Source organism: Leucopleurus acutus (genome assembly GCF_964270905.1).
Source record: "Leucopleurus acutus genome assembly, chromosome: 2".
NCBI classification, from domain to species: Eukaryota; Metazoa; Chordata; class Mammalia; order Artiodactyla; family Delphinidae; genus Leucopleurus; species Leucopleurus acutus.
Genome location: NC_139143.1, coordinates 27,167,295 through 27,182,140, shown reverse-complemented (window position 1 = coordinate 27,182,140; position 14,846 = coordinate 27,167,295). Strand labels below are relative to the sequence as shown.

Genomic DNA, 14,846 nt, shown 5'->3' with positions numbered 1-14,846 from the left:
CCCATTCCCTTTCCTAATCTAGTCATCTTTAAGTCTCAAGTCAGGTATCATTGCCTCCAAGATGCCTGCCATGACCAAATCAGGATTTTTGTTACATGAGTAGTTTGCAAGGATTATTGTAATACTGCAGTTTTGATAAATCATCCACAAAATAGCTCTGGCAAAATATAAACTGTCTGTTTGGGCTTTTATCAACCAATAGATAATGTGCCTAATAGACACCCACATCCTAATTCTACCTCTGATTCCATTCTTCATTCTCTTCCTTAACCCTTAACCGTCCCTGACTTTGAACTCAAAATAATCCCTTATGTTTAACTCATTTCTGTACTTTATTTCACCTTTGAACCTCAACCCACTTCTGTCTCACATCCCTATCTGAGCCTTACCCTTTCCCCAACACCCACACCAGGGAAAAGAGAACCAGCAGTAGCATGTGACTCAGGGATGGGGTACAGGATAACTTATTTGTACATGTGGTTAAATAACTATTAAAAGGCTCAGAGTTTTAGTTTATTTGAGGTTTTTTTCCTTCACCATTTTAACTATGAATTACATCATAAAGAAAAAACCATAAAAGCTAAGTATCCTGTTTAGTGAATAATAATAAATAACCATATAACTACTATCAAGTGATGAAACATTAACAATAGTACAGAAGGTCCCCATATTTTCCACCTCCATGAACATAATTTCTCCCTCCACAGTAGAGGTGCTTGTATGGACATAATCCTTCCCTTCCCCTGGAGGTAACCATTATTCTGAATATTTTGTGATAATAATTGCTCTGCTTTTTCTTTAGTTTACCACATGATTCCTAAACAATGCAGTTTAGTTGGTTTTATTTTTGTTTTTCTACTTTAAATAAATTGAATCATGCTTTATATACACTGCATATTGCTTTTTATTTTTGATCATAATTATATAAGATTTATCCATGTTATATATACCTATAGTTTGCTCATTTTCATTGCTGTATGTTATTCATTGTTTCAACACACCACACATTTTTTATCCATTTTAGAGTCAATGAATTTGGTGTTGGGTTTTGTTTTGTTTTGTTTTTAATGAGTGTTGGTTTCTTTTTTCAGCTTTATTGAAATATGATTGATCTTTAGCATTGTGTAAGTTTAAAGTATACATGTGTTGATTTAATATACTTATATATTGTGAAATGATTACCATAGTAGAGTTTTTAAGACCTCCATCACCTCACATAGTTATATTTTCTTTTTTGTGGTAAGAACATTTAAGACCTACTCTTTCAGCACCTTTCAAGTACTTTCATAGAGTATTGTTAACTATTTTCACTATGCTATAAATTAGATCCCCAGAACCTATTCATCTTATAATTGGAAGTTTATACCCTTTAACCAGTATCTCCCCATTTTACCCACTGCTCAGCCGCTTGTAACCACCATTCTACTGTTTCTATGAATTCAGCATTTTTAGATTCCACATGAAAGTGAGATCATACTGTATTTGTCTTTCTCTGTCTGACTTATTTCACTTAACATTTTTACATATCACATCTTCTTTATCCAATCACCCACTGACGGACAGTTAGGTTTTTCCATATCTTGGCTATTGTAAATAATGCTGCAATAAGCATGAGAGTGAAGGTATCTCTTCGATAGATGTCCTGTTTTATTTTCCTTTGGATATGCACCCAGAATTGGGATTGTTGGATCATATGATAGTTCTATTTTAAATTTTTTAGGACCTTCCATACTGTTTTCCATAATTTCTATACCAACTTACATTCCCACCAACAGTGCACAAGAGTTCCCTTTTCTCCATATCCTTGTCAACATTTGTTCTTTCTTGTTTTTTTGATAATAGCCATCCTAAGTGGTGTGAGATGTTATCTTACTGTGGTTTTGACTTGCATTTCCCTTATAATTAGTGATGTTGAGCACATTTTCATGTACCTTTTGGCCATTTGTACGTCTTCTTTAGGAAAATGCCTATTAATTCCTCTTCCCATTTTTCAATCAGATTTTTTTCTTTTTTTGCTATTGAGTTGTATATGTTCCTTACATACTTTGCATATAAACCCTTTATCAGATGTATGACTTGCAAATATTTTCTCCTTTTCCATAGGTTGCCTTTTTACTCTGTTGATTATTTCTTTGTTGTGCAGAAGTTTTTTAATTTGATGTAGTTCCACTTACTTATTTTCACCTTTGTTGTTTGTGCTTTTGGTGTCATATTCATATCCAAAAAATCATTGCCAAGACCAATGTCAAAAAAGCTTTTCCCCTATTTTCTTCTAGGAGTTTTACAGTTTCAGGTATTATGTTTAAATTTCTAATCCATTTAAAGTTAATTTTTGTGGTTGGTATAAGGTAGGGTTCCAATTTCATTCTTGTGTACATGATTATAAATTTTTTCCAGCAACATTTATTGAAGAGACTATCCTTTCCCTATTGAGTATTCTTGGCTGTCTTGTCAAATATTAGTTGACCATATATGCAAGTGTTTATTTCTTTGCTCTTGATTCTGTTCCTTGCTATGTGTGTCTATTTTAATGCCAGTACCATACTGTTTTGATTACTATAATTTGAAATCAGAAAGTGTGATTTCTTCTGGCTCTGTTCTTCTTTCTCAGGATTTTCTTGGCTATTTGAAGTCTTTTGTGGTTCCATACAAATTTTAGGATTATTTTTTCTACTCTTGTGAAAAAATGCCATTGAGATTTTGATAGGAATTATATTGAATTTATAGATGGCTCTGAGTAGCAGGGACATTTTAACAATATTAATTCTTCTGATCCATGAACATGGGATATTTTTCCATTTATTTGTGTCTTCTTAAATTTATTTCATCAAAGTCTTATAATTTTTTGTTTACAGATATTTCACCTCCTTGGTTAAATTTATCCCCAAGTACTTCATTTTTTTGATGCTATTGTGAATGGGATTGTTTCCTTTATTTCTTTTTCAAATAGCTCAATGTTAGTATATAGAAATGCAACTGATTTCTGCATGTTGATTTTGTATCCTGCAACTTTACTGAATTTGCTGACAAGTTCTAACAGTTTTGGGTGGCTTCCTTAGGATTTTCTAAATATAAGATCATGTTATCTACAAAGACATTTTTATTTCCTTTTCAATTTGGATGCTTTTTTTTTTTCTTGCCTGGTTATTCTGGCTAGGACATCCAGTACTACGTGGAATAGGAGTGGTGAGGTTGAGCACCCTTGTCTTCATCCTGACCTTAAAGCAAAAGTTTTTAACCTTTCCCCACTGAGTATGATGATAGCTATGGGCTTATCATATATGGCTTTTATTATGTTGAGGTAGATTTCTTCTATACCCAATCAACTGAGCATTTGTATCAAGAAAGGATGTTGTGTTCTGTCAAATGCTTTCTCTGTGTGTATTGAGATGATCAAATGATTTTTGTCTTTCATCCTATTAATGTGATTTGTCATATTTATTGACTTGTATATGTTGAACCATCCTTGCAACCCAGGGATAAATCCCACTTGATCATTGTGTATGATCCTCTTGGCATGCTGTTGAATTTGGTTTGCTAGTGTGTTGCTGAGAATTTTTACATCTATATTCATCAGGGATATTGGCCTTAAGTTTTCTTTCCTGTAATGTTCCTATCTGATTTTGGTATCAAGGTAAATGCTGGCCTCATAAAATGAGTTGGGAAGGGTTCCCTTCACCTCAAGTTTTGGGAAGAGTTTCAGAAGTATTGGTATTAATTCTTTACATGTTTGATAGAATTCACCAGTTAAACTATCTAGTCCAGGTTTTGTTGTTGTTGTTTTCTTTTTTTTTTTTTTTTTATGGTATACGGGCCTCTCACTGTTGTGGCCTCTCCCGCTGCGGAGCACAGGCTCCGGACACGCAGGCTCAGTGGCCATGGCTCACAGGCCCAGCCGCTCCATGGCATGTGGGATCTTCCTGGACCGGGGCACAAACCCGTGTCCCCTGCATCAGCAGGTGGACTCTCAACCACTGTGCCACCAGGGAAGCCCTGTTGTTGTTTTTATTGGGAGATTTTTGCTTACTGATTAGGTCTTCTTACTCATTATTAGTCTGTTCACATTTTCTATTTTTTCAGGATTCATTCTTAGTTGGTTGTATGTTTGTAGGAATCTGTACATTTCTTCTAGGTTATACAATTTTTTGGTATGTAATTGGTCACATTTTTCTCTTATGAGCCTTTGCATTTGTGTGGTATCAGTTGTAATGTCTTCTTTTTTATTTTTAATTTTATTTGAGACTTTTGTCTTTTTTCTTAGCCTAGTTAAGAATGTGTCAATTTTGTTTATTTTTTCAAAAAGCCATTTCTTAGTTTTGTTGTTTTTTTTCTATTCCCTACTTGATTTGTTTCTGCTCTGATCTTTATTATTTCTTTCCTTCTGCTCACTTTAGGCTTAGTTTGCTTCTCTTTCTCTAGTTCTTTGAGGTGTAAAGTTAGGTTGTTTATTTGAAATCTTTTTTTTTAATGTAGGCATTTATTGCTTCCCTTTTAGTCTTGCTTTTGATACATCCCATAAATTCTGTTATGTTGTGTTTATGTTTTCATTTGTCTTGAGGTATTTAAAAAATTTCCTTTGATTTCCTCTTTGACCCAATTATTGTTCAAGATTGTGCAGTTTAATTTGCATGTATATATGATTATTCATATTTTCTAACTATTACTGATTTCTGGTTTCATTCCATTGTGGTTGGAAAAGATACTTGGAATGATTTTTGTTTTTAATAAATTTGGACTTTTCTTTATTTATTTTGGCTGTGTTGGGTCTTCGTTTCTGTGCGAGGGCTTTATCTTGTTATGGCAAGCAGAGGCCACTCTTCATTGTGGTGCATGGGCCTCTCACTATTGCAGCCTATCTTGTTGCGGAGCACAGGCTCCAGACGCGCAGGCTCAGTAGTTGTGACTCACGGGCCTAGTTGTTCCACGGCATGTAGGATCTTCCCAGACCAGGGCCCGAACCCGTGTCCCCTGCATTGGCAGGCAGATTCTCAACCACTGTGCCACCAGGGAAGGCCCCAGAATGATTTTCATCTTCTTAAATTTTTAAGACTTAACAATTATTTTATGACCTCACATGTGATCTATCACTGGTAAGGGTAATTTTATAGGCAAATACAGAACAATATAACACTGTAATGGTGGTGCATGAATCACTTTTAACCCTAATATAAAAGTTAAAAGACAAAAATTTGTTAATAGATGCATAACACACGAAAAAGTAAGCTCTGACTACACGAACACAAAGGGGGCAGGTAGTAAAAGTGTAATTTATTTATGTGATTGAAGTTGCTATCAACTTAAAATAGTTTTAACTGTAAGATATTTTATGTAAGCCTCAAGTTACAAAAAACTAGTATATAGTTTCTATCAGATATATTATTACAAAAGATGAGAAAAAATCAAAGAAAAGCACTACAAAAATCATCAAATAACAAGGAAAACAGCAATAGGGAAAGAGAAGAATAACACAACTGCAAGTCAGACCAAAAAATTAACAAAATGGCAATATGAAGACCTTATTTATCAATAAGTACTTAAATTCAAATGGATTAAACCCCCAATCAAAAGGCATAGGACTGAATGGATTTTTTTAAAAACATCCAGCAATATGCTGTCAACATGCAACTCACTTTACATTTAAAGACACACATAGGAGAAAAGTGAAGGGATGAAAATAGATTCCATGCAAATCGTGAGAGAGCTTTACTCTCCTCTGGGTGGTGAGATTATTTTCCTCTCTATTTATTCAACACATATTTATAAATGCTGGTTTGGGAGGCAGAGCCTCGAGGCAGTAGTTCAGTTTTGGACATACTGGTTTGAAGTGCTTGTAAGTCAAGTAAGAGAGAAACACTCCCTGAAAAGGGGAAATTAGTCTAATGTTTCAAATGCTGCTGAAAAATCAATTAAGAAACTAAAAGATATTTATTAAATTTAACAGCATGTATAAACATATATTGATGTTACAACTAGAATACTTTTCTAAAAAGTATTAGAAGTTGGGCACTAGATAGTGAAATCTGCTCATGATAATAGTAATAAAATAAATAGGCATATTCCTTTTAGAAATCATTTTGCTCAATTCATATGAAGAATTATTAAAGTGTTCATAACTTTTGATCCAGTAATCACATTTTCAAGAATCTAATCAAAGGAAATAGTGCTAATGTAGAAAAGACTGTATCTGATATTGTCCATGGCAATAATATTTACAAAAGTGAAAAAGTAAAGCTACCTAAATGTCCAATAGGGGAGTGTTAAGTAAGTAATGATAACTCACTCAATGGAATATTATGCTGTCATTTAACATGGAATATTATGCTATCATTTAAAATGTCATTTTAAATGATATATAGACTTCAGGTTATATAACATGAATACATAACAGTAACCTACATTTGGTAAATCCTAAGAAAATATCCTAAATATGTTTTTTATACTTTTGATGATTTCTTTGTGGTAATTTTTTTCTATATTTATAAAACCATCTTTAATGACCATGAATTACCCTATTAATGGAGAAACATATGTTCTTAAGCTTGTTGGCATAATTATCTTAACTTTATCTTAGTCTATCCTTTTTTCTATCATCTTGCTGTATAGGTTGCTTGTTGTATTTTATTTCCATCTTATTCTTTGCTACATTAAGAATGCTCCATTTAGTCTTTTCCTTTGCAGGTATATGAAGGATAGTTGTATTTAAAATTCTGAATAGTGAATAAGATTTTTAGAAACAAAATTTAACTGATCTATTATTTATCAAGTATTGACCAGGCAAATCTATTTTTCTCTATCAAAATCATTAAACTTGTATTCTTCAAGGAAGCCTTCCCTGACCACCATTGCTACTCTCAAAATATAGGTTAAATCCTCCTATTAGGCAATCCCACAGTCCCAATAAATACACACTTACTGGTAATCATTACAGCAATCTCAAATTTTCCTTTGTGGGTGGTTGACATATTTCTAGGCAATTAAACAGGAGCATTATTGGAGGACTCTAGACTGGCCCTCATTATCTGATTTTTTTATTCTAGGGATTCCCCATAATGAAACTGTTGCCTCTATTCTAAAAAGACTTTATTAGGAATAATTCCAGTCAATTCAACATCCCCTTAAATCTCATGAGAAAAACAGGGAGCATGTCAGATCTATCTTTATACTAATGTAATTTATCCTAGAGCTTCCACATATATTTGAAATATACCTTGAAGTGTATGTTGTTTTGAAGTCAAGCTCATATAGAAATAATTCCAACAGATTAGTTTTAGAAACTCCATTTTGTATTACATTGACATTAAAACTAAGGGTATTGAGGACATTCAAGATGGCAGAGGAGTAGACGTGGAGCTCACCTTCCTCCCCACAAATACATCAGAAATACATCTACATGTGGAACAACTCCTACAGAACACCGACTGAACACTGGCAGAAAACCTCAGACTTCCTAAAAGCCATGTGGCTGAGAGGGTCTTGGTGTTTCAGCTGGGTGTCAGGGCTGAGCCTCTGAGGTGGAAGAGCCAAGTTCAGGACATTGGACCACCAGAGACCTCCCAGCACCATGTAATATCAATCAGCAAGAGTGCTCCCAGACATCTGCGTCTCAACGCTAAGACCCAGCTCCACTCAAAGACCAGCAGGCTCCAGTGCTGGACACCCCATGACAAACAACTAGCAAGACAAGAACACAACCCCACCCATTAGGAGAGAGGCTGCCTAAAACCATAATAAATTTACAGACGCCCCAATACGCACCACTGGACATGATACTGCCCACCAGAAAGACAAGATCCAGCCTCCTCCACCAAAATACAGGCACCAGTCGCCTCCACCAGGAAGTCTGCACAGCCCACGGAACCAACCTTACCCACTGGGGGCAGACACCAAAAACAAAGGGTACTACAAACCTACAGCCTGCGAAAAGGGGACCCCACACACAGTAAGTTAAGCAAAATGAGAAAACAGATAAATATGCAGCAGATGAAGGAGCAAGGTAAAAACCCACCAGACCAAACAAATGAAGAGGAAATAGGCAGTCTACCTGAAAAAAAATTCAGAGTAGAGATAGTAAAGATGATTGAAAAATTGGAAATAGAATGGAGAAAATACAAGAAACATTTAACAAAGACCTAGAAGAACTACAGAGCAAACAATGATGAACAACAACAATAAATGGAATTAAAAATTCTCTAGAAGGAATCAATAGCAGAATAACTGAGGCAGAAGAACGGATAAGTGATCTGGAAGATAAAATAGTAGAAATAACTACCAGAGAGCAGAATAAAGAAAAAAGAATGAAAAGAATTGAGGACAGTCTCACAGACATCTTGGATAACATTAAACACAACAACATTTGAATTATAGGGGTCCCAGAAGAAGAAAACAAGAAACAGTCTGAGCAAATATTAGAAGAGATTATAGTTGAAAACTTCCCTAACATGGGAAAGTAAATAGTCAACCAAGTCCAGGAAGCGCAGAGAGTCCCATACAGGATAAATCCAAGGAGAGACATGCCAAGACACATATTAATCAAACTATCAAAAATTAAATACAAAGTATTACAAGCAGCAATGGAAAAGCAACAAATAACATACAAGGGAATCCCCTAAGGTTAACAGCTGATCTTTCAGCAGAAGCTCTGAAAACCAGAAGGGAGTAGCAGGACATATTTAAAGTGATGAAAGGGAAACCCTTCAACCAAGATTACTCTACCCAGCAAGGATCTCATTCAGATTCGATGGAGAAATCAAAAGCTTTACAGACAAGCAAAAGCTAAGAGAATTCATCACCACCAAACCAGCTTTACAAAAAATGCTAAAGGAACTTCCCTAGGCAGGAAACAGAAGAGAAGTAAAAGATCTACAATAACAAACCCAAAACAATTAAGAAAATGGTAATAGGAACACACATATTGATATCTACCTTAAATGTAATGTAATGGCTGAAATGATACAAAAGCAAGACCCGTATATATGCTGTCTACAAGAGACCCACTTCAGACCTAGAAACACATACAGACTGAAAGTGAGGGAATGGAAAAAGATATTCCATGCAAATGGAAATCAAAAGAAAGCTGCAGAAGCAACACTCATATCAGACAAAGTACACTTTAAAATAAAGACTATTACAAGAGACAAAGAAGGACACTAGATAATGATCAAGGGGTCAGTCCACGAAGAAGATATAACAATTCCTGCAGCAATGAGGTGCTCCAACATAGGAGCACCTCAATACATAAGGCAAATGCTAGCAGCCATAAAGGAGGAAATCGACAGTAACACAATAATAGTAGGGGACTTTAACACCCCAATTTCACCAATGGACAGATCAACCAAAATGAAAATAAATAAGGAAACACAAGCTTTAAATGATACATTGAACAAGATGGACTTAATTGATATTTATAGGACATTCCATCCAAAAACAACAGAATACACTTTCTTCTCAAGTACTCATGGAACATTCTCCATGATAGATCATATCTTCGGTCACAAATCAAGCCTCAGTTACTTTAGGAAAATTGAAATCGTATCAAGTATCTTTTTCGACCACAACACTATGAGACCACATATCACAGGAAAAAGACTGTAATAAATACAAACACATGGAGGCTAAATAATATGCTATTAAATGACCAAGATATCACTGAAGAAATCAAAGAGGAAATCAAAAAATACCTAGAAACAAATGGCAATGAAAAATGATGACCCAAACCTATGGAATGCAGCAAAAGCAATTCTACGGGGGAAGTTTATAGTAATACATTCCTATCTCAAGATACAAGAGAAATAAACAACCTAACCTTACACCTAAAGCACTTAGAGAAAGGAGAACAAAAAAACAAAGTTAGCAGAAGGAAAGAAATCATAAATATCAGATCAGAAATAAATGAAAAAGAAATGAAGGAAATAATAGCAAAGATCAATAAAATTAAAAGCTGGTTCTTTGAGAAGCTAAACAAAATTGGTAAACCATTAGCCAGACTCATCAAGAAAAAAAAGGAGAAGATTCAAATCAACAGAATTAGAAATGAAAGAGAAGAAGTAGCAACTGACACTGGAGAAATACAAAGGATCATGAGAGATTACTACAAGCAACTATATGCCAATGAATGGACAGCCTGAAAGAAATGGACACATTCTTAGAAAAGCATAACCTTCCGAAACTGAACCAGGAAGAAATAGAAAATATAAACAGACCAATCACAAGCACTGAAATTGGAACTGTGATTAAAAATCTTCCAACAAACAAAATCCCAGGACCAGATGGATTCACAGGTGAATTCTATCAAACATTTAGAGAAGAGCTAACACCTATCCTTCTCAAACTCTTCCAAAATACAGCAGAGGGAGGAACACTCCAAAACTCATTCTATGAGGCCACCATCACCCTGATATCATAACCAGACAAAGATGTCACAAAAAAAGAAAACTACAGGCCAATATTACTGATGAAAATAGATGCAAAACCATCAACAAATACTAGCAAACAGAATCCAACAGCACATTAAAAGGATCATACACCATGATCAAATGGGGTTTATCCCAGGAATGCAAGTATTCTTTAATATACGCAAAATAACCAATGTGATAAATCATATTAACAAACTGAAGGAGAAAAGCCATATGATCATCTCAATAGATGCAGAAAAAGCTTTTGTTGAAATTCAACAACGATTTATGATAAAAACTCTCCAGAAAGTCACCGTAAAGGGAACTTACCTCAACATAATAAAGGCCATATATTACAAACCCACAGCCAACATCGTTCTCAATGGTGAAAAACTGAAACCATTTCCACTAAGATCAGGAAGAAGACAAGGTTGCCCACTCTCACCCCTATTATTCAACATAGTTTTGGAAGTTTTAGCCACAGCAATCAGAGAAGAAAAAGAAATAAAAGGAATCCAAATCAGAAAAGAAGTAAAACTGTCAGTGTTTGCAGATGACATGATACTATACATAGAGAATCTTAAGATGTACCAGACAACTCTAGAGCTAATCAATGAATTTGGTAAAGTAGCAGGATACAAAATTAATGCACAGAAATCTCTTGCATTCCTATACACTAATGATGAAAATCTGAAACAGAAATTAAGGAAACACTCCCATTTACCATGCAACAAAAAGAATAATATACCTAGGAGGACACCTACCTAAGGAGACAAAAGACCTGTATGCAGAAAAGTATAAGACACTGATGAAAGAAATTAAATATGATACATAAGGCACTGGTGAAAGAAATTAAATATGATACAAACAGATGGAGAGATATACCATGTTCTTGGATTGGAAGAATCAATACTGTGAAAATGACTCTACTACCCAAAACAATATACAGATTCATTGCAACCCCCATCAAATTACGTATGGCATTTTTCACAGAGCTAGAACAAAAAATTTCACAATTTGTATGGAAACACAAAAGACCCCCAATAGCCAAAACAGTCTTGAGAAATAAAAATGGAGCTAGAGGAATCTGGCTCCCTGACTTCAGACTATACTACAAAGCTACAGTAATCAAGACAGTATGGTACTGGCACAAAAAGAGAAATATAGATCAATGGAACAGAATAGAAAGCCCAGAGATAAACCCACGCACATATGGTCACCTTATCTTTGATAAAGGAGGCAAGAATATAGAATGGAGCAAAGACAGCCTCTTCAATAAGTGATGCTTGGAAAACTGGACAGCTACATGTAAAAGAATGAAATTGGAACACTCCCTATCACCATACACAAAAATAAACTCAAAATGGATTGAAAACCCAAATATAAGGCCAGACACTATTAAACTCTTAGTGGAAAACATAGGCAGAACACTCTATGACATTAATCACAGCAAGATCCTGTTTGACCCACCTCCTAGAAAAATGGAAATAAAAATAAACAAATGGGACCTAATGAACCTTAAAAGCTTTTGCACAGCAAGAGAAACCATAAACAAGATGAAAAGACAGACCTCATAATGGGAGAAAATATTTGCAAATGAAGCAACTGACAAAGGATTAATCTCCAAAATATACAAGCAGCTCATGCTGCTCAATTTAAAAAAAACCAAAAACCCAATCCAAAAATGGGCAGAAGACACAAATAGACATTTCTCCAAAGAAGATATACAGATTGCCAACAAACACTTGAAAGGATGTTCAACACCACTAATCATTAGAGAAATTCAAATCAAAACTGCAATGAGGTATCACCTCACACCAGTCAGAATGGCCATCATCAAAAAATCTAGAAACAATAAATGGTGGAGAGGGTGTGGAGAAAAGGGAACCCTCTTGCACTGTTGGTGGGAATGTAAATTGATACAGCCACTATGGAGGACCGTGTGGAGGTTCCTTAAAAAACTAAAAATATAACTACCATATGACTCAGCAATCCCACTTCTGGGCATATAACCTGAGAAAACCGTAATTCAAAAAAAGTCATGTACCACAATGTTCATTGTAGCACTATTTGCAATAACCAGGACATGGAAGCAACCTAAGTGTCCGTTGACAGATGAATGGATAAAGAAGACGTGGCACACGTATACAATGGAATATTACTCAGCCATAAAAAGAAATGAAATTGAGTTATTTGTAGTGAGGTGGATGGACCTAGAGTCTGTCATACAAAGTAAAGTAAGTCAGAAAGAGAAAAACAGATACCATATGCTAACACATATATATGGAATGTAAAAGAAAAGAAAATGTTCTGATGAACGTATTGGCTGGACAGGAATAAAGATGCAGACGTAGAGAATGGACTTGAGGACATGGGGAGGGGCACGTGTAAGCTGGGCGAAGTGAGAGAGTAGCATTGACATATATACACTACCAACTGTAAAATAGATAGCTAGTGGGAAGCAGCTGCATAGCACACGGAGATCAGCTCGGTGCTTTGTGACCATCTAGAGGGGTAGGAAAGGGAATGCAGGAGGGAGACGCAAGAGAGAGGGTATATGAGGATGTATGCATACATATAGCTGATTCACTTTGTTATACAGCAGCAACTAACACAACAATGTAAAGCAGTTATACTCCAATAAAGATGTTAAAAGAAAATAAATAAATAAAATTTTAAAACTAAGTGTATTTATTTAAGAGCCACCATAATATCAGTTTATTCAGGATTCTGATTGTGCATAGTGTTTTCAACATGTTGGAAATTATGACATTTATCATTCATAAGGTTCTAATAGGGAGGAGGCTATATAGTAGAGAAAAAACCAAAGCTGAATCTTGAAAATGTGGTAAATTTATAAATATAAACAATGTCTTAACTAAAATAATAAATTCAGTATATCATGATGTAATTTCTGAATAATTTTGGCTCTGAAAAGATTAAAAAGAGGAATTTTTTTTCTTTTACAGAATTCCATAATACTTAGCAAACAGCTGGCCACTTTGGGACAGAAGCCTGCCATATATACAGTTCTGAGGAGAAAAGTTTATTTTCCACATAGAAAAATGAAGAATGGGTATTTAATTTTTAAATTTCAGATATAAAATTTATGTTTAAAATTAAGTAAAATAATTATCAGAGACCTCAAGAAATTTAAAAACTCTAGTGGAATTTCATGGAATATCTTATATGTAATTCCCAAGTAGCTTCTTTGAACACGTTAAAATTGTGATAATCAGAAATAGTTACCAACTCAGAAAATACCAGTCACACTCCAATAGTTTCACAATTTGTATTAATAGCTAAAGGTCAATGCAAGAGTCTCATTCAGGATAGTGGCAAATCCTAGCAATATCTCAAAATGTTTCCTGCTGGTTCTTTAAAGTGAGCCACAGTGATATGACTGATATCACGATCATTACCACCATCAGTGCACAGGTTTACATGCTGTCACACACCCCTGAGAAGTAAAATCTGTTACTGTTAAAGTTAGTAGGTGATCATGGGGTTTAGACAAACATTTTTTAAAAATTTATTTTATTGAAGTATAGTTGATTTACAACGTTGTGCTAATTTCTACATAGAGCAAAGTGATTCAGTTATACATATACATATATACATTCTTTTTTATATCCTTTTCCATTATGATTTATCACAGGATATTGAATATAGTTCCTGTGCTACACAGCAGGACCTTGTTTTTTATCCATCATATATATAATAGTTTGCATATGCTAATCCCAATCTCCCAATCCATCCCTCCCCCACTCCCCCTCTCCCTTGGCAACCACAAGTCTGTTCTCTGTCTGTAAGTCTGTTTCTGTTTTGTAGATAAGTTCATTTGTGTCATATTTTAGATTCCACATATAAGTGATATCATATGGTATTTGTCTTTCTCTTTCTGATTTCCTTCACTTAGTATGATAATCTCTAAGTCCATCCATGTAGCTGCAAATGGCATTGTTTCATTCTTTTTTATGGCTGTGTAATATTTTATTGTTTATAAATACCACATCTTCTTATCCATTCATCTGTCAATGGACACTTAGGTTGTTTCTGTGTCTTCGGTATTATAAATAGTGCTGCAATGAACATTGGGGTGCATGAATCTTTTCAAATTATAGTTTTGTCCAGATATATGCCCAGTAGTAGGATTGCAGTGTCATATGGAAACTCTATTTTTAGTTTTCTGAGGAACCTCCATACTGCTTTCCATAGTGGCTGCACCAATTTACATTCCAGTGCAGGAAGGTTCCCTTTTCTCCACACCCTCTCCAGCATTTATTATTTGTAGACTTTTTAATGATGGCCATTCTGACTGGTGTGAGGTGGTACCTCATCATAGTTTTGATTTGCATTTCTCTAATGATTAGTGATGATGAGCATCTTTACATGGGCCTGTTGGCCATCTGTATATCTTCCTTGGAGAAGATCTTCTGACCATTTCTCAATTGC

General features: G+C 34.9%; 1 protein-coding gene across 1 annotated transcript in view; it reads left to right on the top strand.

Annotated features, from left to right (window-relative positions):
• The window catches only part of CATSPERE (catsper channel auxiliary subunit epsilon), a gene marked incomplete at both ends in the record, with an annotated part of 242,671 nt that overhangs the window by 61,041 nt on the left and 166,784 nt on the right, over positions 1 to 14,846 (top strand). Inside the window, one exon of the mRNA XM_082833795.1 lies at positions 13,361 to 13,467. Coding sequence (XP_082689921.1) covers positions 13,361 to 13,467 — 107 coding nt within the window. The remainder of the gene's footprint in view (positions 1 to 13,360; positions 13,468 to 14,846) is intronic.